Consider the following 22,725-nt stretch of genomic DNA (forward strand, 5'->3'; position numbering starts at 1 on the left):
CTCTCCTCAGATCTAGTTCCGCCATTGGTCCCAGTCGTAAAGGTCATCCGCATTTTATTTGAGTTGCCCTTCAGTGGGGCATAAATATCCTCTAGCTGCGGATTGCCACTCTGCTTCCTCAGGAAAGCGCCCACTATCCTCAAGTAGATCTACCTGGTTCCTGGTTTGAGCAGCAGCCATTCATGCAAGGGACTTTTTCGCCTACAAGTTATAGGTCTGTCACTGTAGATTCGGTTCAAATCCCCAGTTGAAACGTTAGCCTTTCGCTTATATATACCTTCCTTTCTGTTTTTCATGTTCTTCCTTGTAGAGCAAAATCAAGTCATGCGCTCAACGAGGTGGATGAACGAGGCGGCATTGAGTCATTGAGGAATCAGCGGTCGGTCGAATGAATAGTAAGAGCATTTATCATCGTTTAGATCCATTAAGCTATATGTTTCGTATTTCAACAGTATTTTCAGTGGATTTAAGTCTGAAAAAAGATGGACCAGAAGACAGAGGGACGTCAGATCAAAGCCGCGGTTAAGAATAAGTATCGGTTCTATAGGGGCTCCCGGAAGGCGTCATGTTCCTGGCTCAAAGATGTGGGATCATTTAATTCGTAGGCAAAGTTCCATAGATCTGTAATACCCTGCTTCGGTTTTGTACTGTTCCAATCTGCTTCCTTGGAACTCCTCCGCCCTACATGCTGCAGGACGCTTGGAGTGATCGCATATCGAATCTCGTCATTGGCATTCGCAAAGTCTTCCGTGAGCATGTCGACGTAACCGGCTTTCTTTTCCTCATAGAGCTGAATGAGATCGGGGACTCGCGATTGCGGGAACACAAAGCCTTGTGAGCAACATCCAAATCGAGGCATCTCATGCACGCCAGGTAAAATAGGGCGCATGGTCACCCGTCCGGCGGCAAAGTAGAGTCCGATAAGTAGGGGGGTGCATACGAAGCTGAGAAGCAGGATCGTATTGTCGGGAAGCATTGGGCGAATTTTAGGCTGGTAGCGACGCATTCCCAGTAGGGCGCAACCAACGATGCCGACCGTGACGACGGACCCGAAGAGGTAGGCGGGCCATTCCTCGGAGTTCCAGCCGAGTAGCTGTTCGGTGTAGAAGAGACGCAGGTAAAGCCCTGCTCCTGTTAGCTTTGTCTTGTGTCATGGGTAAGCCCTCGCGACACTCACAGTTAGACGCACCCTTGTCGAGCGTCATTTGATCTGCCTCATCGACGGCGAAGAGCGTCCGATGGAACCATCCATCCAGAGCGAGGACATCATCTTCCACCATGGCGACGAAGGAAGTATTGGCCGCCTGGCATGCCTTAAGCAAATACGTGTAGTCAAACAAGGCTTTTTCTCGGGCAAAGAATTTCGCCGAATCTGTCTCAAGGTCGTGAATGTGGTCGATGTCAACCTCCGTTTCGTTATACAGCAGGACTTGATCGGCCACGTTGTGAAGCCATGGCTCGGAATATGCAGGATGCTCCGATGCATTGGTGTGTGCGATGAAAAGAATCAGATGCATATTTGCGCGCTCGGCCTCGTTCAACCCTTCCAAGATCGAGCCCACTGCGCTCCTGAAGTACCGAGCGCCTTTTCGAGCAACCGAGGCGACACCCAGACACATGCGAGGGCTTTCGGAAGCCCTCCATTGCGTGTAAGCGACACCCTGGTTGGCATCTTCAATATAGCGATCAGACTGCTGGAATCGCACCGTCGAATAGGCGGGCAAGTACCCGGTAGAAGGATCGAAGAAAACCGATGTTGGGTCACGGAAAGTGTGCCATCGGGTAAACAGGATGAGGAAGAAGTAGACCAGTGCAAAGATCAACAGCATGCGACGAGCATACGAATGGGAAGGGACGAGGACCGTCCCCGGGTTGGGCAGACGCCCTTTGGACCACAACATGGCCAACAAGGTATGGATAACGCCCACCGAAGAGGGGGATTATCAAGACTGGGATGTCCCGAGTCGAGTGTGAATATGGATCGAGATCGAGAAAAGGACCGATCAAAAGCCCCTTCTACCAGGGCGTGGCGAGATTGATTCAACAAAAGCAGCGCATTTCATCGTCCATGTGCGGTAGAAAAGACTGACACAAAAGTTGGTGACGCAGTTGCAACCTGTCAGGAGATGGGAGTTCGTTCGCTGATTCAAGGCACGCTTGCAAAACGCGGTTCCAAAGAGTTAGTCAAAAAGGGACAGGCTAGGAGGGAGAGAGGTGGCCGATTATAACAGTGATCGTCCTGCTCCGTGGGAGGGTCTGTCAAACACTGCCTATTTCGGCACCGACGCTCCCCACACGACACCATGGTGACCGGTCATAGCGTTCAGACCTTGACCTGGATGATTGAGCCCCGATGCTGCGTCTCGTGCCGACGGGGTACCACGTGCAACCAGGCGAATGAGAAGTCCTGCGCCTGGATATTTGTTGGGAGGCCGCCGAGTCAGCGATGCTACCATAATCTCAAGGGCGGATGTAAGCGACAGAGGAAAGGGAGGAAAAATCAAGACCGCAGGAAGGGCTTACGTACCAAGACGGATAGGTAAGCCCTGGAGGGGACGATCAGGGCCTTGTTGGGCGACAGGGCCAGGGTACTGGGGGCCACTTGAGGGGGGCCAAATAAGCTAAAGTAGGCCGAGGAAGTGGATGCCTTCGCCAGTCATCGGTCGAGAACTGGAGATGAAAGACTCCTTGGCGGAACAAGGAGTCTCGATAGATCCGTAGGGCGAGGAGCCTAGAATATTGGAAGTGCTCCTACGCCGCAGGAGGGCGCATCGCAGGGGACTGATGGGCGACTAAATAAGATGCCCTCTGCCCTGGGCGATGTGTATGCAGTGGAGGAAGGAAGAATGTGGACGTGAAACATGCCGAATCCACAGCTCCCAAGTCGACGCGCAACGGCATCACGTGGAGAGCCCGTGCCTGGCCGCGCGACCGTGGATTCCTGAGGCCAGCAACGGCCGGGCTTGGCGTGTTGTGCCTGGCGTCTTTGTGCACATAACGCCCGGCTATGTAGTCCGTGGCAGGCATAGCCTGGCCTCGTCTCCGGTCAGCATTTAATACTTAGTTATGGTGTATTTCCCTCCCTCCCCCTTTCTCCGGACTGATTGCAATTTACGCAATCTTTACGTTCGTGACAATTTCCTCAGGGCTTGCCCTACTGCGATTGTCGTGGAAGAGCCGTCTTTGCATCCTGGGGTCGGTGGGTGCGATTAGGGTATCATATTTCTATGCGGATACATCGTCAAGTATTCTAAACAGTTTCTACAGTTAACGCCTGAATTCCCTGGCCCTGATCAGCGACACTCCGCAGCAAGGCGCTTGGCGCGAGGCACGTTGATCCCCGAGGTCTTGCCCTTGGCCGTCCCGCCTACTATCATCCACGGACTCAGATGACAGGCCTGCTGCCGTGAATCCCACGTCCAAGCCAGACAGAAGCTTGAGCGCCCCTGGCAGATCCGGCGGCAATTGTCGGCCGATATCACATCGCTAATGCTCATCGTGTGCTCATCCAAGCGTCCCACGTAATCCCAATTTGCGTGTCCGGTTCCGAGCACGGGCGCGTCGAAGGACGGCGCACGATACAGATCCCACAAGTCAATCCACAGAACGGGATCGGCGAAGCGTTCGAACGTTTCTCCAACGCTGAGCATGTCCGATGCAGCCGCCAATCCGTGGAAGGAGGCAATCGGGGCGCAGAATCGCTCCGCCGAGATTTTCGTGATCGGCGGTTGCTCTCCGTTGAAGAAAATGGCATGCCGTTCGTCGAGGTAAATTCCAATCTTAATTAATACGGTAGCGACGAGCTTGTCGCCCCATTTTTCTTCGAGCGCCTCCATATGCGCGTCCCACACGGCGGCGCGGTCGGTGAAAAGGGTGCGCATGGTCGCTTGAGAGAGGATCAAGGAGGACCCTCCGTGCGCGAAACGGGCTTTGTAGTCGCCTACCGCGTTTCCGACGTAGTACGGCACGGTCGGGTCCAGGTGTTCGAGCAGACGCAGCACCGATGGCTGCACAAGATAGGTATCGTCGTCCGCCATTACGTACCACTTCTTGTCTGGCATTTGTTGATAGCATAGCTCCAGGCCAGCGATGAACTATCGACGGTCAGTTTCCTAGATGAGACACCGCAGTGACCAGCCAAGTGGAAAGCAAGCTAGAGAAAAAAAGAAGACGAAGAAGAAAAGACAACATAAAATCAAAGCCGGCCACCATACCTTCAAAGCATCAAGTTCCCATCCAAAAGACCTCGAGAGGCCACGGGCGGTGTCGTCGTCTCCGCTGGCGATGGCTGCAGTCAGATTCGAATACTTGAGAAGCCGTGGATGCACCAGATGAGCGGGTAGCGATCCGTTCTGCAGCATTTGGGCGACGACGTCGTGCACCGGAACTGGGCGGCCATGATAGTCGTAGGGGCGTCCCGGCGGCGTTGAAAAGTCTCCGACGAGCAACAGGTTGTCAAACTCCGCCGCCTCGTGCGCTTGCAGCCACGGCGCTATGCGACCTTTGGTGCCGTAGCCGGACTTGATCACTAGGGCGACCTCGTCGCGCAGATTTACTGGGAAGGCGACTTTCTTCTCGGCGAGCCACCAGCGGTTCGAGAAGGGCGTGGGAAGAGCGGCGACAGCGGCGTTCAGGTTGAAGCGGACAGACAACCGCAAGTCATGGTCATAGGGGAGAAGGGAGTACAGCACGAGCAGAATGAGTGGGGCCAAGATGAGCATCCGCCAGCGCCGAAGGGGCGTACATTGTCGCCATTTTATCATGATTGCATTGTTCGAGGACTTTGAATTTCTCGCGCGTGCCGACAAGAAGGGGGAAAAAAGGTTGGCTTTGTGCTTAATAAGGGAGACAAATGGCTTGGCGGCTGCCCCCCACTTGGATCTTCGCTTTCCACCTGAGCAAGAGAGAGTTCACGTTGATAGAAATTTAGAGCTTGTCAAAGGGGCTCCCACCAAATATCGGGTTCAAGTTTTCTTGTCGGGTTGCCCTCGTCAGGCATTGCGTTGTACAGCGGACAGCCGCGAGTTACACTTCATTTACAGGATTACCACCCTGCAGCTTGGCGGTAGCTTCCACCATAGGTCAGGTAGTAGGCCTCGCGATCTTTTCCAGATCTTTCAGAACCTCTCGGCTGTCTTCTGTCACTCGCGCGCAACCTCTACTGCGTCGAAGTAGCAGGAATAGTAGTACAGAAGAATCAACAATTATCCCAAATCGGACGCGGCTCCCCAAAGAGTCGGAAGTGGCGCCCCCGGGGGTTTGACCCTAAGCCATCCCGGGACTAGCGCCGTCTAGACTGGCCCTGCTTCTCCTCTTCCTTTTCCCTTCTTCTTTCTCCCCTCGGCACGGTAGGGACTAGGGACTAGTAACTAGAGACATTCTAGATTCTAGATTCTAGGGTTTTTCCTTAGTGCTCCGTGCCTGGCATGATACCAAGGTGATCTTATCTTGACCAGGGTTCTCCCCTCTACGGAGTAGGCAGACGCATTCCGCAGACAAGCCAGTTCCTGGTTAAAAGCAACAAGGCCAGCACTCACTATGTGGGCCCGACTTCTCCAAGCCATGCTAGGGGTTACACCGGAGTATGGACGGTGGACATGCCGGGGTGCTGACGGAGTACTGCTTAGATATCCGGGCAATCAACGATGAAATCATCGTGGGTCTACGGGCGTTGCGCCAATCAATCGGGCGGAAGAAAACAAGGTACGTCCGTACTCCGTAGACCGACTGACATCGAGCAGGAGGCATTTGTTTACATCCTATCCTTGTTCTTCTTCCTCTCCTGCTTCTTCTAGTCCAACAAACTAATGACCGATTGACTTAGCCCCGTCTCTAGAGCCTCGCCCCCTCTCCGGCTGTTTATAAGCACGCCACTTCCCCCGCAGTGTCTCGCGGTTCAACGCTGCTACCCCGATTTCGTACTCCCCCAGACCGCATCACGCCACATTCTTCGCAAGGCCAGAGCAAGAGAGGAGGGGGAATAGTTATGTCCACGGCCACCACTACTACGAAGCTCCGCCGTAACTCGCGCATCCGGCGTGCCTTGAAAGCGCCCGACCGGCCTGTCGCCATCCGGAGGGAATACGTCACCGACCGGAAGACCACCCTCGTGCTAAGACCCGTGGGCGACTCCAGCTCCGAGATCTCCTACAGCATCGCCGACCTCGACGGGATCCCCCAGTTCACCGTCACCGGTCGCAAGTTCAGCGACCGGCCCTGCCGAGAGTTCCGCGACGCCTCCGGACTTCCGCTCTTCGAACTCCACCGCAAATTTTCCTTTCGACAGGCGTGGAACGTCTGCCTGCCCGGGAGCAAGAAGGCAACTATTGCCAGCGCGGTGCCCCGGAGGTCTTTTTTGACTACCCAGTTCGGGAGCTTTGATCTCGCGTTCGAGAACTTCGCCGCCTTTGAGTGCAAGGGCGCCGAGGATAAGAAGGTCAACTTGGAGATCGAGAAGCACGGCAATGTCTTGAAGACCTTTGACGTCGTGGACGGGGACCGTAAGATCGCTGAGATCCGAGAGAGTATTCCACACAATCGAACCCTGGCTTTAATGCCGGAGTCGAGGAGAGGCTGGCGACCGATCATGGATATTGATATCATGCCAGAGGTAGACATTTCGCTGGTGAGTAGCTCGTCCGTCCCTGCGAAAGTCCGGATGGCCTAACATTATTCCTTCACAGGCGACGGTCGTTGCGGTCATTGCATCGGACTATTGTTTCAGCGCCAACTACTGTTAAGTGTTAACCCGTCGATGGCCGGGAGACGAAGATCGGGCCCACTTCGGTGTGGCCTGTTAATGGGACATGATGATATGATACCTAACGAGCGGCTGCCATTTTGTATTCCTAGATAATGGATTGCATATATGCACTGAATCACCTTTTTTTCGATCCTATACCTCAATAAATTTAATACGAGCCTCGCAATTAGTAGTTATCATGCTACGCAGGCAGATATCGGACTACAATCGAGGCTGTACTTTTAAAAACCAGCCAGACCGAGGTGCCCCCCACATCTAAACGTAGAGGTTGGGATAGAATATCATCGAAAATATCTACAAGATTGATCTAAGACTCAAGGGTAGTTCGATACATAACATTAACAACGCCATTATCCAATCAATTAAATTCACTTTTTCCCCCGATTGAATGTCTTCAGCGGGTCCACCCTCTTCTTCACGCCGGCGTAATTCCGACCCTTGTTGCCCTTGCCCTTGCTCCGATTCTTCTCCCTGGCGTTGCGAATCCGGTTGTTGCTGGTTTTCTTGAAAGACACGTAGCCCACGTTCTCGCTCGAGATTCCCTTTCGACCCTTTGAAGGCATTAGGTAGTCGGGGATGTGCTTCAAGTGCGGCTGCACGCGAGCGGAGCGCACTTCATCGTCGTGGCGCAGCTGGCGCAGCTCCTCGGGGTTTTCCTCGAAGTGGCGCTTCAGCTTCTCGCTTTTGATCAGCTCCTGGCGGATCTCCCGCGCACGAGCTTCCTGCACCGCGAGACGGGTGATGGCGCGCAGGGCGTCGGTCATACGGTATCGGAATGCATCCACCTGGGACATTTCGAAGTGGTACGGCTTCACCTCGTGTCCGAGTTTAGCCTGCCGCTTCACGATCTTGGCTAGGACGGTCTCGTCATGCTTTGCTGACGATATGCTTGTAGGCTTGTGTTTGCCGTACTGATCCGAGGGAACCACGAATGACAGTGCCATACCCGCTTTGCCGGCTCTTCCAGTACGGCCAATGCGGTGAGTGTATGATTTGGAAGTGCTAGGAAGATCAAAGTTCAGCACACATGCCACGTTTTGGAAGTCAATGCCTCGGGAGATGCCGTAGTCCTTCTCTTTTCCTGTCAACTTCTTGCGCTTGTCGGAACGGGACTTGGTCTCCTCCTCGTCCTCATCACTTGAGCCCACCCCCTCGTCCCCTTCCTTGGCTTTCTTGGAAGACTTTCGGGCTCCCATGACCTCCTGCTCGTCGGCAGCGATTATAATGTCGTAGACACCCTTATTGAATTCCTGGACGACGTGTATCCGAGAGTTGATGGGTAGCTCTGAATTGAGCACACAACTCTTCAGGCCGAACTGCTCAAGGAACAGCTTGAGACGATAGCAGCGGTCCACATCTCCAACGAAGATAATCACCTTTCCCTTGATCAACTGCAGCTTGAAGATGACGTAGGTAAGCAGGAACTTTTCGTCTTCCGCACATCTGAAAGTGAAGATTAGCCATCAGTCGCAAGACCCCAATACGTTTAAATTGGGGGTGGGGCGAGGAAATTCACTCACTTCACGACAAACTGACTAACACCGGCACCTTGATCGTCCTTGTCCTCCAGCTTCAGAATCACGGGGCTTCGACAGAACAAGCCCTTCAGAGTGTCCACCTCTGAGGTTAGAGTAGCACTCATCAAGAATGTCTGCACGCCGCGAGGGATTGCTTTGGCCAGACTATTGATATCCTCATCGTATCCGTACGAAAGTACCAGGTCTGCTTCATCAATCACAAGATGTGTCAGGTTTTCGAGGGAGAGGGCGGAGTTGCCGAGATTGGCGATAATGCGAGACGGCGTCGAAACCACCAGGTCCGGGTAATCGGCCAGCATCGTTCGTTGGACCGCATCCGACACCTTTTGCGTCAGATTTACGGAGCGGACATCTCTTCCGCAAAAGGCAGCGAACGCGGCGATGACTTTCTGGACTTGATCCGCCAGCTCTCGTGTAGGGACGAGGATGAGACCGGTGGTGGCTTTGAGAGACGGATCGGCCTAGCAAGAGAATATGAGTTATCCAACCACGATACTAGATATTAACATGGACGCGACAGAGCAGCACGAACCGTCTTTTTCTGGAGAATAGTCTGCAGGATCGGAAGCACATAGGCCGCGGTCTTACCGGAGCCAGTCTTTGCGCGAGCTGTTCTCGTTAGCTTTTCCGTTTCCTGATCAAGATGCCCAGAGAGTCTGGCACATACCCAGAACATCCTTCCCCTCGAGAGCCAGGGGGATTGCCTTGGCCTGAACCAACGTGGGTTTGGTGAATTTCTCTTTGATCAAGGCTTGGCGCAGTCGGGGATCCAGGTTGAGACTTTCAAAGTCGGCGTCGGGCAAATCCTTGGTTTTCTTCCCTTCGACCGCTTCCGGCGAGGGAACATCATTGGCATCAAGCTTCCTCTTCATGATTGATTGTCAGAAAGAAATGGGGAGGAATGGGTTGGTGAACTAGAGGGACCGGAGAGTTTGATGCCGCTAGAAAGTTTTCCTCCGGGTCTGAAAATCTGTCGGGCGGTGAAGACTTTCCGCGGCAGTATTTAGCGCGGCTCCACCGACGGTTCTTATCGGCTTATCTACTAGGCTGCCTGAGGCATCACAGACATACGGTATAGTACGTAATAACTAGTTAATAGTTCTAGACAAGCGGGAGATCGTTCCTAGGGCCCATTCATCGTATACAATAATGACAACGCGTGATGACAAGCAGGATATCAAAAGACCAAATGCAAAAAGGTAGAAAGAGCGCAAGCAGGTACCCGTGGGTCGTATATAAATATATGGATTAAAAGCTCAAGGCAACGAACGCATTTGCCTTGAGAAACGTATGGAGAATCAACATCATGACATGACATTGAATTCGCTTTTCGCATAATTCTGGAAGCGCGGCATCGATCGCTCGGTGATTTTCCCAACCGGCAACACTTTCACATTGTGTTCGACCGTATAAATCTTTCCAAAATTCAGCCGGGACATATAATCTAATTTCTGGTCGGGTGAAGCCGGGGCGACCTCCAACGGTTCCTTCATCATTTGAGGCTCGCCGGAGCCACGCTGGGGCTCGGTGCCCTGCATGTAGATAATGGCATGCTTGGATGCGTCCACCCCTGTTTTCGCGACCCCCTTGCGACTGTATGTGCTCACGGGGCTATGGTAAAGAGGATTAGCATACCGCGACGCCGGTCTACCTGATAGAACATCTAGATAACTCACAAACACCAAGCACACTGATCCAGTGCCTTCACGACTACCATGCGTCGGATCCCACTATGAACCGGTTCGTTGAACCGGCCTATATACACGGGACCTACGCTTATATAACTCTGCGTACCTCGGCCGCTCGAGCCCTCGTTTTCGTGCCAAAGAATTGCAAAGACCTAGGTAGACAGTGAGCCAGGGATAACAGCACAACCAGACCGTGCTTCGCAATAGAGACACGTACCCGTCCGACCCTAAAGAAGCTCTTGGGGCTCTTTTGTACCGTATAGCCTAGATATTGTCAGGACAACTCTTTTCTGAACCAAGACCGAAGCAGCGGGTACGTACGCGGGTCCAGTGTGGTGTTATGAGTACTGCTGGTCCCCGAAATTACATTCTGGGACACATTGCTCCCCCGTGACATGGGTTGGACGGACTTGATCAAATATTTTCATTAGAGGAGGCCTTGACCGTGGGATGGTCCGGGCAACGTACATGAGAAATTCCCGCATCATGACCGGGAAGGCCTGGGCCGGGTGTGGTCGACCATTGGGCTCCGGTTGGACTTGTCGTCAGGCTTCCGATGCCATCCGTTATAGCATCGATTCCCGGTGACTGCGAGAAAGAAGGAGACCGATATCCATGACCAGTGCCCGGGGCGGTATTCGAAGCCGACCGTTGGTCGTATGAGTTTGAAAATTCACCGTGAACGGGGCTAGCAGGTTGACTGGACCTGAGGGTGTAGTTCCCCTGGTCATACAAGGAAGAAGGTTGTGGCGGCGACTGATGTAAAGAGGACGACGTTGAATTGCGCGGCTGGGTCGAGTAAAGCGAGATGTTGTGCTGATAGATGGCCCCGGACGGGTCTCCGTAGGGTGTAGAAGTACCCCCGTACGGCGAAACCGGTGCTGGATGCGATCGAGGGACCAGGCTCGGAGGAGGTGAGCGAAAATGAGGTTCACAGCGGAGGGATTCCATGTCCTACCTGGTCGGGTCGGTTGCGCCAGATGCCACAACGCTTGCCTCGTTGCCCGCTCTGCGCGAGTCACCATGATGGGCTCCTAGGGTCGTACGGTGCATCGATCAGCATGAGAGTCGGAGAGTCGACGAGTTTAGATGTGAATCCCCCTACCGGACATGCGGTGGGTCACCCGCTGGCTGTTGGCGTTGTAATGAGCGCTCATGATGGCAGCATTTCCCCTTTAGCCTCCCTTTGATGTTGTCAGATGCTGCCTCATCCAGGGTTGTACACGAAAGATCAGTTGGGTCGACGCATGGTCGGGAACTGTCCCGTTGGGCTGGGAAGAGGGACTTTTAAAGAGCGAGTCTACCATTTTTCTGCCTGCGCTGTGGAGAGGGGAGCAGATGAGGCTCTTCTGCTCTTATCCACCTCGCCATTTTCCTCGTTGCTTTGCGTTGTCGAACGCTGACTCGCAGATGGCCCCGGCAGCTGACGCTCGGCCCAGCCGCCATCCGGGTACGAGGGTCGGCTCGTCGCTTGATTGCTGATCTGAACGCTTTTCGTCGCGCACGTTGCACCTCGTCCGGAGGGGGATGGGTGGCCAGTCAGACGGCCACTGGGCTCGTTTCCTGGCTTCCCCGACCATCCATCACGCTCTCCACCCAGTCGACGTGGTTGGTCCAACGAGTCCGGGTTTATATATTGGACCAAGAAGCCCTTCCCCGACCGGATCAGCAGGCATGGACCTTGAAACGACAGTGGAGGACCAAGAGACGTTACACAGAACGGCGATTCTCCATCAAGACCCGTCAATGCGACGTGTCAAGCCCAAGGAATTCCCCCCAAAGGAAAAAGTAAATGCAAATGGAAAAGAAAGAAAGAAAGAGACATCAGCTCTCTCTCTCTCCCATGCCGTCGAGTTCCCCAAAGGTCAACAAGTATTACTGATCAATCAATAAACGATGAACAGAGAGTGACTAATAATAATTATCTCCAGCCTGTCATCCACCCTTTCTTTCTCTTATTCGCTTCCTCTTTTCCTCTCCCTTTTCTTCTTCAAGTTGATCTCGTCAGCGCACCTCGACAACGTTGGCATACGCCAGGGTGACTCCGCGCGTTGGGCTGCTCGACCGTGGCTTCCCCCCGCAATGGGCATCGCGTGGAAAGATGCTGAAGTTTGGGGAAATGGCCTTCAAGGCCCTGGATCCGAGAACCTGGGCCAGATCTCCTCCGCAAACCAGGGTAAATACATCGTTTGGTCTTCTTGATTCTATTGTTATTGTTTGATGATCCACATGCTTCATGCTTACCCCTTTCCTCCCTCCGCATCGCCCATTCCTCGGGGAACTGATCCCTTCTGATACTTACGTTTCTCCCATGGCGATGCAGCAGGGGAAGACAATCGAGGACTTGATTGACCCGCCCGGCATGGAGAAGCTGGAGGATGATGGCAGCCCGACGACGTCGCCGTACGTTCCACTGCCGTCCCCCGAGATTCCCGCGGACCTGAACCTGGACCTGGACCTGGGAATGTGCGGGATGGCGTCCAGCCCTCCAACCACCAGGAAAGGTTCGTCGTCCAATCCCCAGGTGACCGAGGTCCAGGAATCGATCGCGCATCCCAGTCTGAGCCGGTCGAAGCAATTGCCGTCGTCGGATGCGTACCATCCTGGTCACAGTAAGGATGTCAGTACCGACCCTCCATTCCCAGAGGTTTCTAAGCGTCCGCAGACTCAGAGTGATGGCATTTTCTCACCTTTCACGGGCGATTTGAACGAGGCCTTGGATTCGGTGCATCTTGCCAAACTGGTCCTTGCCAACCAACATCTGGTTGAAGAACAACAGACCGTCTCGGCAAAGCGGTCGCAGGTGCGCGAGCTCCGACAAGCGCTGAAATACAAACGGGAGGAAGAATCAAACCTACGAACGGCCTTGATGAGAAAGCTCAACGCTCTGTTTGCCCAGCAGGACCTTTCCACGACCCAGCCCTTGGTGCGGGATTACGAAGCCTTGCAACTGACCACCGAGGCGTACGTGCAGCTGGAATACAGTTACCACGACGCTGAAGACCAACTGGAGCAACAAGAATACCGCCTGGGCATGTCCATGAAAAGGTTCGCTAGCCTATCATGCAAGGGCCCTTTGCGTACCTCCCTGGACCTCACCAAACATACCCTGGAAGATGATTCTCCCGATGACAGTGATGACGCTTCGTCCATGGCCACTGCAGCCCAGGACCATCCTCAGGGTATAGTAGATTACCTCTCGCGTGTGGGGGATGTTCGGTTACTTCAGGAACATCTAATGAACCTGGATTCCCAATGGCTAGCCATCATGGACAAACATAAACAGCGGAACCCACTTCATCTGGCTCTTGACGACGAATCTTTGGAATTTTTGCGCACCTACGACGAAGAAAGGAGGAACATGTGGTACGAGCTCAACCATGCACAGTTGGATGTCAATCAACTTCGCTCCATCTGCGAAGAAAATGGTCTTTTAACCGACGACCGCACGAGAAACCTGGATTTTCTGTACCCTTTAGACTCTGAGGATTCCACCAGACTGAGCGATGATCCTCTCAAGCTCTCCGTTGATGAAGGCTCCTCTTTCTTCTTCGAACCTCAGGCAACGACCCAGCTCCAGCCTACCGGGTTTATCAACAAGTGGCTCTTGCACCAGCTCCGCAACTCATCGGTTGAAATACACCGGCTCAAATCCCGTCCCGAACTCCAGCCCCTATGGGACCGAGGCTTCGACGACACCACCATTAGCCGCTGGGCTCTTAGGGAATGGTTCAGTGACGACGCGGGCCTATCTTCACGACCTCCCAGTACTCTCCCTCCGGACGTGGATCATATCCCGACCACCGAGCCCGCCATGTCCCCAGAGAAGAAAAGCAAACCAGTACTTATTAAAAGCCGCTCCGTGCCGCTTTTTCGCAGACCCCAAGTCGTTCACAAGCTTCGACATTCGCATTCTATGCCCTTTCGCAATCGCTGATCAAACCCAATACTTCACGGTATTCTCGGCTTGAACGGCGCAGCATTCCAATACAATGCGTTGTGGCACCGAGCTTTTTCTGGGTTTTCTTTTTTCCTCTAGGGTAGACTATTGTTTCGGACTCACGCATTCTTTTCTGTATTATAGCTAGACTGACTTGGCGTATTATTGATATTTCCTTCTCATCGCCCCTGTTGAGTCTTTGATATATTCTTTCCCCGAGAACAAAGAGCAAAATTGCCTATCCTTGCTTCGGAGCACGTGGTTTTGGGACGTCGTTGCTAATTTGCTACGAGCATATCGTTAAAATCCATGGATCTCCTCATCAAGGGAGGCATGATTCAAAGCCCTAGCATTGCACGTTCAATCCGAAACTACTAGAGAGATGAATAGCCGAAAAAAATCCTATCAGTGTCGTTGAGCTATGAAGTCCTAATACATGACGGTGGGTAACATTTCAACTCGCACGGCAGTAAGAAAGCAAAAAAGAAAGAGAAAACAAAAACCAAGGCCAATTCGTTCATTGCATCCCATTATCCATCCCAGGTCGTAAATCAGTACCCATTAACGTACTCCGTTGAGTAATTTCATGTTCCATCCTATCCCAGCCGTTCCGTTTGTGGTTTCCGTGTGTTATTTACATTTTCGACATGACCTTCTGCTTCATTGACGTATAGTTCCAATTTATGAATATCGAGTCTCCTCGCCGTCGCTGTCACTGAGACTGTCGCGGCGACGACCGCGTCCGCCGTTTCGACGATAGCCCTTGCTCAGTCCGGGGATCGGGTGGTGGTAACTCTTCGTGCCCGAATCTTCCGTCTCCACGTTCGAATACTGGTAGTCCGAGCGGGACGGCGCCGACTTGAAGTCCAGCGGCTCGGTGTAGTGGCCAGGCATCGATCGCCGCTCGCGTTTGCGCGGGCTACTCTGGCGCGACGACGAGGTGGGGGGAGGCTGTTGCCGGCGGTCCCGACGACGGTTGTGCCGGCGCGTGGACGGATCACGGAGTCGACGGTCTTCGGTGGGCGGCTGGGAGAGCGATTCCTCGGTGCCCGGGATAAACGAGAAGTCTCGACGGCTGGATTTCTGGCGGCTCGGCTCGTAGGCGTAGTCGCGCACTTGACTCATCTCACTCTGCTGGTAGTGGCTGGGCGGGTTGGACAGGTCGTAGTCACTGCCATGGTAGGTGCCGTCGGCGTCGCGGTTGATGCCACCCACTCGCGCGGGCTTTTCCTTTCGGTACGCCAGCACGTCCTCGTCCGCTTCGCCCTCCCAGTTTTCGTCTTTGTGCCGCCGTAGCAGCTTCTGCTTGGCGGTCTCGCGGAACTTGCGCTTCTTCTTAGGCTGGTCCTTCTCGGTAATCGTGGTTGCCGTGTCGGTGTATCCCATCCCGCTTTCGGTAGCCGTGTATCCATCGTCACTATAGCCTTTGCCAACGACACTGCCGCCTCCTAGCTTGGTACTCTTGGTTGCGTTACTGAGAGTTTTTCCGTCGGGTCCTTTGCGTCGTAGAACGGTGGACTTGTACTCCTCCCAGTCGCCATTCCGCCATTGGAAGCCGCCATTTTTGGCCCAGAAAAAGAACCAGATGGCAGCGACTACAAACGCGGCACCCAGGATGGCGAAGAGAGCGAACAGTCCTTGCATGTTGATGTGATTAGGGTCGACGGTGCCTTGGCCGGGAACATAGTGGCTGTTCGAATCGTCTCGTGCGGCGAACATGTGTAGATGCTCTGAGCCTATAGCGGCGACAGGCTGAATCTCGCTCACGACGTCATTTTCATCGAGAACCGGTCTCTCAGGAATGTCGGGGAAATTCCCGACTCGCTTGATGGCGGGCATCGTCGGAGAATCGTCGTCCTAGAGCTGTCAAGAGCATGCAGCTCGAGACGAAACTCTGAGCAGAGGTTAGTGATTGGATGCGGGTGTTGACATTCCACACCGTGACAGGATGTGGGATGGGTGTCTTACCCCTTCAAGTAATTGGCAGCAATGCGAATCTTGGTATGTGTGATCCACTCGGCCGGACTATAGAGATGGTCGATAAGCGGAGGGGACAGGAGGTCTGAATGAAGAACTGAGGTTTGTGCTGTCAGTCAATACTGAACAATGCCAGATGTAGACAGAGGCAAACCGCAAGGGAGTTGGGACTTGAGTCGAGCAGGACGAGGTTGCCGCCCAAAAATGTGGTGGTTGGAGGAAATGGAGAGGCTGGGGATGCCATGACGCCCGCCTTGTTTGGGCGGCCCGCGTTGCCAGGCAACTCGCTGAGTCAGCGCTATCTTATCGACCATGCTGCCTCAGGCTACATCTTTCTGCCTCGGTCGCCTCGGTCGCTTTGGTTGGACATTTTACGGGCTGAGGGGGTGGAAGGAAGTATTAAACATAATCTGTGGACAGTCCTATGGGACTATTTCGATTCTGGTCATGTGTTTGTATTGTGCACAGATTTCATGTTGATCACGTCCTGAACTATAAGCTGTCATCGTGAGCTATATATCCCCGGATTTGGTAGCTACGCTATTCTTTTTCCCCCCCCCCGCGATACTAGTTCCCTCACAGTTAGCATACAACGACGACGACGATAACCTGGAAGAAACCTAGACTTTACTGTCCTTCCTAGTCGAGCTAGACCCTTTGACAGTAACTACAGGATCCTCTAGGGGGTGTGCTCTACAGATGCAGTAATCTCCTCTTCGGCAGTCTCCGCGGCCGTTATAGATTGGGCAGGAAAACGAACACGACGATGGCTCACCATCCATGAAAACGTCCGGGCCGCCGACGCAAGTCAATCCCAGAAGCATCGGCATCTCGACAAAAGTTTAGTTGGATCCAGACAACGGAAAAATCGAGTAGCAGGCGGCTCAATCTCCAGGACCTCTCTCCATGTCACACGCTGACTAGGACGACAGAACAGCAATGGATAGTAGTTCCAATCAATAGCCACAACCGGTTTCATGTGACAGAATGAGATGAATGCAAGATAAGGCCCATGTCTCTCATGGATGAGGGGCAATGGAAACAGAAAAGAAACCTGACACGAGCATCGCGCACTGCGTTGTTCATACCCTCGGGACAAAACCGTCTTGCTCCGTGGACCGGGGGTCCTGGTAGAAAATCAGGCGTCCACGACCGGCCGACACCGGGCAGCGCAGGACAGTTGGATGCAAAAGACCAGAAAAGTCAAGTATGACGAGTCCAACTGGTCAATGTCCGACACAAGAGCCAGCGCAATGATTCGGCGTGGTCCCAGACTTTCCCGTGTCTATAGCGACATCGATGGTAATTCATCGATTGATATATCCTTGGCCAAACAGGGAATCTGGCCGGCGACTGACATATCTGTGACCTCAATTTATCCGACGACTCGCTGCGCAGGCGACAGTCAGCATTAGGGCTTATGAGGTCATCGGAGCCGGCGTGACTGGTTGGGCGATGCGCAACTGCATGGGCGTGATTCTGATCTGCACGGAGCAGGAGACTTAGCTTGATCCCCTTGTATCAAAGTGGGGACGGTCCGGACGCAACGGACTGCATGGTGAAATGCATGGTTTACTCCGGAATACCGCGACGGTCTTCTAGTATTCCGTACTAGGGGAGCGACAAGTTGGCTTTGTCAATGACAATGACCGGACTCCCAAGCACAAAAGACCCCCCCAAACACGGAGACCGAGACATCCAACTTATAGATACAAAGCCACCAAGAGCAAGAGTAGGTACGCTAAAATAGGGAGCTGCAATTGCGAGCAAACTTAAAATGCAAGTCTAAAGGATCAATGCAGGTTTCGGCCTAACGGTTGGCCTTGGGACTCGACGAGAGAGGGGCGGATTTTTAGTATTCTACAGTATCCATCGATCTTTCGACCCATATCGCCGGATTGATGGAGACCTGATAGATAATGGATAGATATACTCGGCCCCAGCTGAGAGTGCCGTGCAGGGCGGCTGAGTTGCAAGAGACTACAGGCCGTCGAGAGGATAGCCAGACCGTTAGCGGCACCAGCCCCCTTTGCGCAGGCATGGATGGCCGAGCCATTATTAGGATTGGGATCACAGGGGATCATACTCCGTACTGGCAGGGCATAATCCATCATATGACTCATTGCCCGAATGGTGATAGACTGGTCGATTCCCCCGATTTCCATCGTGCTCCATGGCTCTGCTCGTCAGTGCCCGACGGCGTCAGGAATGAGAAACACGGAACAGATGAAGGACCGCCCATCCTCCACAATACGAATGCCGTCCCTCGTCACGAAGACGGGCATCCCCTGGCAGCGCGGCTCGGATGGATGAATCACGACGCATCCCCAGCAGCAGTCCGGCATAGCCGACTTGCGCATCCCGGGCAGAGGGGACGACGATGCAATCTAATCAGCCATGGAGGGGAAGCTGGTCGGGTGTGAATTTTCTAGCGCGCTTCGATTGGATGTTCTACGCCGTTCATTCACCGGCGCTCCACAGGCGGCGTCCCAGAGGATCCGGTCGGTCGCGATAGCATCAGGAAGCTAGACCGGCAGGGTAAGTGGGGGGTCAAGTTTATTCCACTTATTTTTATTAATTTTTTTTTTTTGCTTTATTCTTTTTGCCCCAAGAATAATTTGGGTTGGCACTGGACAGGGACAAGGATCTTGTTTCATGAATTGAGGTTCGTGATGATAAGAGTTGGTGTGACTTTGGAGAACCCACCTGGTAGTTAAGTATGTACGGAGTATGTACCTACTCTGTAAGGTACCTTAGTAGTGCTCCGTAGGGGTTGATATCTGCCGAATCTTTAGCATTTCACACCACAAGCAGGGAAGATGATCGATTAAAAAAAGATCTAAGAAAATATCAAATCAAAAAGGGACGAGATTTCCACCAAATTCCATTGCCCCCCCAGTTGCGAGATTTTTCTCTGCAGAGGCGAGTGGAGGCCGTGATTGGGCCGCAATGGCAGCAGGAAGAGCATCCCTTGCGCACGTTTGGGCCGCCACTCTCCCCCCCTTCGTCCCTCGGGGCAGGACGATCCTGATCTCTGACTCCGCAGAGAATGGATTCCATTCAAGTCCTTCGCGTGGAAGTGATTAGTATTGTTTACTGAGCGGTGGGAGAAGACCTGGGTCGGGTATAGATGACCCTAAAGGGTCATCTGTAGAGATCCGGGTGGAGTCGCCGTTCCACGGTTGAGCCCGTTCCCACGAAGTATATCAATACGTCAGACTGGTGATGAACGGGACATCAACGAGGATAATCAGGGGAGAGAAAGAGGAAGACCGGAAGGATGGACCAAAAAAAAAATTAAATAAAAAGAGGAATCTCGGGGGAAACCCAGTGTTATCACAGAGATAAATTATAAAAGAGGATTTAGCGGACGATCAGGCATCGATGGCCAGTGGTCTTGTCAGCTTCCTGAGATTCATCCATGGAGGGGCTTAGTATGATTATTCTTAATTTTCCCTCCGGGTTTAGTGAATGGCTTAATCCCAATGTATTTTCTCCGGTAAAAGGAATAACAGAGAGAGGGCATGGGAGAAAGAGAAAGGGACGGAGAGAAAGAGAGGGAGAGAGAACGAGAAAGAGAAAGAGAGCACAGAAGTTAAAAAGTCGTCCTCCGTCCTTTTTTCTTACCCCTCGGAAGTTGATCCCTTCTCCTCCTCTCCTCTCTCTTCTTCCATCGCATCGCGTCTCTGATCCGACATTTATCTACCATTCGTTCCTTCATCCACCTATCTAGTTACTCTTTTTTTTTCTGTTCCTTGTTCCTTTTCCTTAGATTCTCTCCCAAAGATATCCTTTTTCCTCCCCCCCACAGCCAACCCCACCTTCGCCGGTGCCCTCGTCAGGCCCCGAAGGAGATCGTTCACCAACCATCGTCGGTTACACGCCTGGCGAGCTTGCAGTTCTCTTAGTCTCTGCCCGCCTAAAAAACCCTCCAGTCATCGCCTGCCAGACAGGCAACTTGCTGCAGCTCACACGCCGCTTCTCCTGTCTCTCATTCCTTCCGTCTCTCCTCTCTCTCTCGGTCTCTCAATCTCTCTCGCCTTTTTTCGCCTTTCCCACCTCTCCTCCCCCACCCTCCTGGGAGTTTGGTCTGATTTGATTTGATTTGACTTGCATTGATTTTCTTTTTTCTTTTTCCATTTTCTTTTTCCCATCTGGATTTTCCGGGACTCCGCCGACCCACGCGCGCTGGCCTGACCACTCCCGAGCCTTCAGCCCATCCTTGCCCGCCCTCCACTCTCCAGTCTCAACCCACCGTGGCCACCACTGTTTTCGATGGAGACATTGCAGACCGTAGACGACGACTGCCACTTTGCATCCATCGTCCGTCGCTGACATACAGCGATCTAGACGCGCCGTCATCGAACTATCACCGACTGCATCTGCGCTCCGTCCGGTTTTGGGTCGCTGAGACTCTGAGTCGACCGTCGAGTGGGCCGAACAGCGACGGGGGGGACGAGGGCGAACGAACCGTTCCGACCCGGTCAAGAAGGACGACACAATAAGAGATTTCGCACGCGAAAGAGGAAAATTCCTTAATATTTCTAAGACAGAACCGAAAACCGAAAAAAGGCAAACCGAAAAAAAAAAAAGAAAAAGAAGAAGAAAAAAAAAAAAAGGAAAAAAACCCGCAGATTGTTTGACTCATCGGATGAGCAGCAGCAGTGGCTGCTGTAGTCCGGCAAGCATCGAAGCCTGTTGGACCACCACGTTTCACGTCATCCACCTTTTTTTTTCCCTTTCCCCCCCCTTTGCCCTTTCCCCTCTTAGGGACCCAACCTGGGCCTTGGCTGCCCTTCAGATATCATGTCCGGCAAAGTCCCTCATGCCGCCTTTTGTGAGGAGTACGACGAAGACGCCCATGTTATTCTCCCCGGTTCCCGTCAAGTCGCCAACGTCGCTGCCAAACGCTCCAAATCCGACTTGAGATCGCCGTCGGAGCCCCTGGTCGACATTGCCAGTGATTCCGGTTATTCCAGTCGTACCGCCGCTACCGTCAACAGCACCCAATCTGGCCCGTCGGGCTGGAAAAGTCCTGTGCCTCTTAAGGTCGACACCTCGCTCAAGAGATCTGACCTCGATCGTGTGCGCTCCCATCGCAAAGAACGTCCCAGGGAACGAGTCGCTCGCCCGGCGCGGGAGGAGAAGATGCAGGTTGGTGCCTATCCGCCCGGCGTCGGTCATCATCCCCCGCCGCCTCCTATGCAACGGTCTCCCTCGCGGTCTCGTAGTAGGCGCGAGAGCGCTCATGTACGGCACTATCCGGGGACCTGCTGGGAGTGCGACCAGGGCTTGTACCACTCCTCGACGCCCGCCGAACCGCGATCCGCCATGGACTATCCACCTTACTACGTGTCCCAGCCATCCACCCCTTCCGTACACGACTTCCCTCCACCCTCGCCCCAGACGTCGCGGTATCCGCCCTCGGTCAGCTCCGACGTCCACGTCGCCTCCCACAGCAGCCGACCGCACGGCCGCAGCGGTCGGTCAGACACCTACCATGCCACCAATCGACCGATGAGTTTCCACGGCATGATGCCCGGCATGATGTATAACTCGAGCCACCTGGGTCGTCCGGACCATGGCCCGCCCTTGTCCTCGTCGGCCTACGCCAACACTCCGCCGTACGCCTCCTCGTACTACTCCCAGCAATCGCCCTACTTCCCCGTGCCGGACTACGCCCCGTCCGAGCATCATCCCCAGGAACGGTCGCTGTCCCGCACGCGAGAGCACGGTCGCGGCCGCGGGTCGTCCACGTACGGAGCCCCCGTGGTGGATTACGACCACGCCTCGGCCTATGACGAGGATGAACCCGTCGAGCACGTCCCCAGCCGCGAGCCCCGACCGCGCCTCCCCTCCCATTCGTCCCACGAGCGCGATGAGGATTACTACCGCATGCCGCCGCCGCCGATGAAGCACAAGGCCACGCCCCACATCATCCAGAAGCGCCCGGAGCCGCGCAAATCGGCCACCACGCCCGCCATCATCTCGGAACGTCGCCCGTCACGGTCGATGGATCTGTCGGAGATGCGGGATGCCTTGCCTGAGTACGGCTACCGGCGCTCGTCGCGGGAGACGGTGGTGCCCGAGCGCAACCGCAGCCTCCGAGACACTCGCCGCTCCACCTCTTACCATGACAGCGCGCGTCCGGCCCGGATTGCCGTGGAGAACTCGCGCCGCCGTCGCCCCACGATGTACTACAACGACGAGGGGGGCGACGACGTCGAGGAGAAGCAGCGCGAGGCCGAGGAATACCAGGCCTCGCGTTCCGGCAAGTCGGGCCCGATGCCGCTGACGGCGGACCTGCTGCGGGCCAAGGCGTCCTCGCAGCGCGCCGAGAGCGACAGCGGTAGCCAGAAAAGCCGCTCCAACAGCAGCCGGGGCAGCGACGCGCGCACGCAGAACGGCAGCGGCGTGGGCACCAACAAGCCCGAGGATGACAACAATATCGTCATGACCATGAACGGCGTCACGATGAGCTTCACGCAGGAGTCGGTGGGTGGGAAGAGGATCAGCGTTCGGACGGGGGATACGGGTGCCGTCGAGCTGAACATCGAAGGGAAGCGACCGCAAAAGTATCTGACTGGTGGATCGGACTATACCGGCAGCGTCGCCCGCCGAGAACTCGAGAGCTCTCGACGCGCTCGGACGGATCGCAGGTCGGATCAGGCCAGTCGACGATCCAGTCGGTCCACCTACAGCGGTCGGACATACTAGCCCCGGTCTCGCTTCCCGTCGACGGTTTCGGTGGACGAGTTGCTCGTACCCTCGTCCGTTCGTTGTTGTCTGCTTCCTCTAATAAATCCCCGTCACCGCGCG

General features: G+C 54.2%; 8 protein-coding genes across 8 annotated transcripts; 3 read left to right on the plus strand and 5 right to left on the minus strand.

Moving 5' to 3' along the window:
* Positions 1 to 541: 541 nt before the first annotated feature.
* On the minus strand, positions 542 to 1,901 carry KD926_002755 (uncharacterized protein; the record flags this gene model as incomplete). The annotated part of the gene is made up of 2 exons (XM_053097224.1): positions 542 to 1,125; positions 1,178 to 1,901. The coding sequence occupies 2 exons, from the start codon at positions 1,899 to 1,901 to the stop codon at positions 542 to 544; spliced, it is 1,308 nt and encodes a 435-aa protein (XP_052958845.1).
* Positions 1,902 to 3,293: 1,392 nt separating this feature from the next.
* On the minus strand, positions 3,294 to 4,721 carry KD926_002756 (uncharacterized protein; the record flags this gene model as incomplete). The annotated part of the gene is made up of 2 exons (XM_053097225.1): positions 3,294 to 4,094; positions 4,215 to 4,721. The coding sequence occupies 2 exons, from the start codon at positions 4,719 to 4,721 to the stop codon at positions 3,294 to 3,296; spliced, it is 1,308 nt and encodes a 435-aa protein (XP_052958846.1).
* Positions 4,722 to 5,986: 1,265 nt separating this feature from the next.
* On the plus strand, positions 5,987 to 6,740 carry KD926_002757 (uncharacterized protein; the record flags this gene model as incomplete). The annotated part of the gene is made up of 2 exons (XM_053097226.1): positions 5,987 to 6,625; positions 6,684 to 6,740. 2 exons carry the CDS (start codon positions 5,987 to 5,989, stop codon positions 6,738 to 6,740), a joined length of 696 nt encoding a protein of 231 aa, XP_052958847.1.
* A 391-nt stretch (positions 6,741 to 7,131) lies between these two features.
* Positions 7,132 to 9,173, minus strand: dbp9 (ATP-dependent DNA/RNA helicase; the record flags this gene model as incomplete). The annotated part of the gene is made up of 4 exons (XM_053097227.1): positions 7,132 to 8,206; positions 8,284 to 8,762; positions 8,834 to 8,910; positions 8,969 to 9,173. 4 exons carry the CDS (start codon positions 9,171 to 9,173, stop codon positions 7,132 to 7,134), a joined length of 1,836 nt encoding a protein of 611 aa, XP_052958848.1.
* Positions 9,174 to 9,605: 432 nt separating this feature from the next.
* On the minus strand, positions 9,606 to 11,146 carry KD926_002759 (uncharacterized protein; the record flags this gene model as incomplete). The annotated part of the gene is made up of 7 exons (XM_053097228.1): positions 9,606 to 9,912; positions 9,978 to 10,141; positions 10,207 to 10,253; positions 10,311 to 10,398; positions 10,458 to 10,893; positions 10,948 to 11,023; positions 11,095 to 11,146. The coding sequence occupies 7 exons, from the start codon at positions 11,144 to 11,146 to the stop codon at positions 9,606 to 9,608; spliced, it is 1,170 nt and encodes a 389-aa protein (XP_052958849.1).
* A 1,079-nt stretch (positions 11,147 to 12,225) lies between these two features.
* On the plus strand, positions 12,226 to 13,926 carry KD926_002760 (uncharacterized protein; the record flags this gene model as incomplete). Its single annotated transcript, XM_053097229.1, has 1 exon — positions 12,226 to 13,926. One exon carries the CDS (start codon positions 12,226 to 12,228, stop codon positions 13,924 to 13,926), a length of 1,701 nt encoding a protein of 566 aa, XP_052958850.1.
* Positions 13,927 to 14,610: 684 nt separating this feature from the next.
* Positions 14,611 to 15,768, minus strand: KD926_002761 (uncharacterized protein; the record flags this gene model as incomplete). The annotated part of the gene is made up of 1 exon (XM_053097230.1): positions 14,611 to 15,768. The coding sequence occupies one exon, from the start codon at positions 15,766 to 15,768 to the stop codon at positions 14,611 to 14,613; it is 1,158 nt and encodes a 385-aa protein (XP_052958851.1).
* Positions 15,769 to 20,712: 4,944 nt separating this feature from the next.
* KD926_002762 (uncharacterized protein) lies at positions 20,713 to 22,623 on the plus strand (the record flags this gene model as incomplete). Its single annotated transcript, XM_053097231.1, has 1 exon — positions 20,713 to 22,623. One exon carries the CDS (start codon positions 20,713 to 20,715, stop codon positions 22,621 to 22,623), a length of 1,911 nt encoding a protein of 636 aa, XP_052958852.1.
* Positions 22,624 to 22,725: the final 102 nt, after the last annotated feature.

Source organism: Aspergillus affinis (assembly GCF_023601865.1).
Source record: "Aspergillus affinis strain CMG 70 chromosome Unknown NODE_15_length_407527_cov_87_040692, whole genome shotgun sequence".
NCBI classification, from domain to species: Eukaryota; Fungi; Ascomycota; class Eurotiomycetes; order Eurotiales; family Aspergillaceae; genus Aspergillus; species Aspergillus affinis.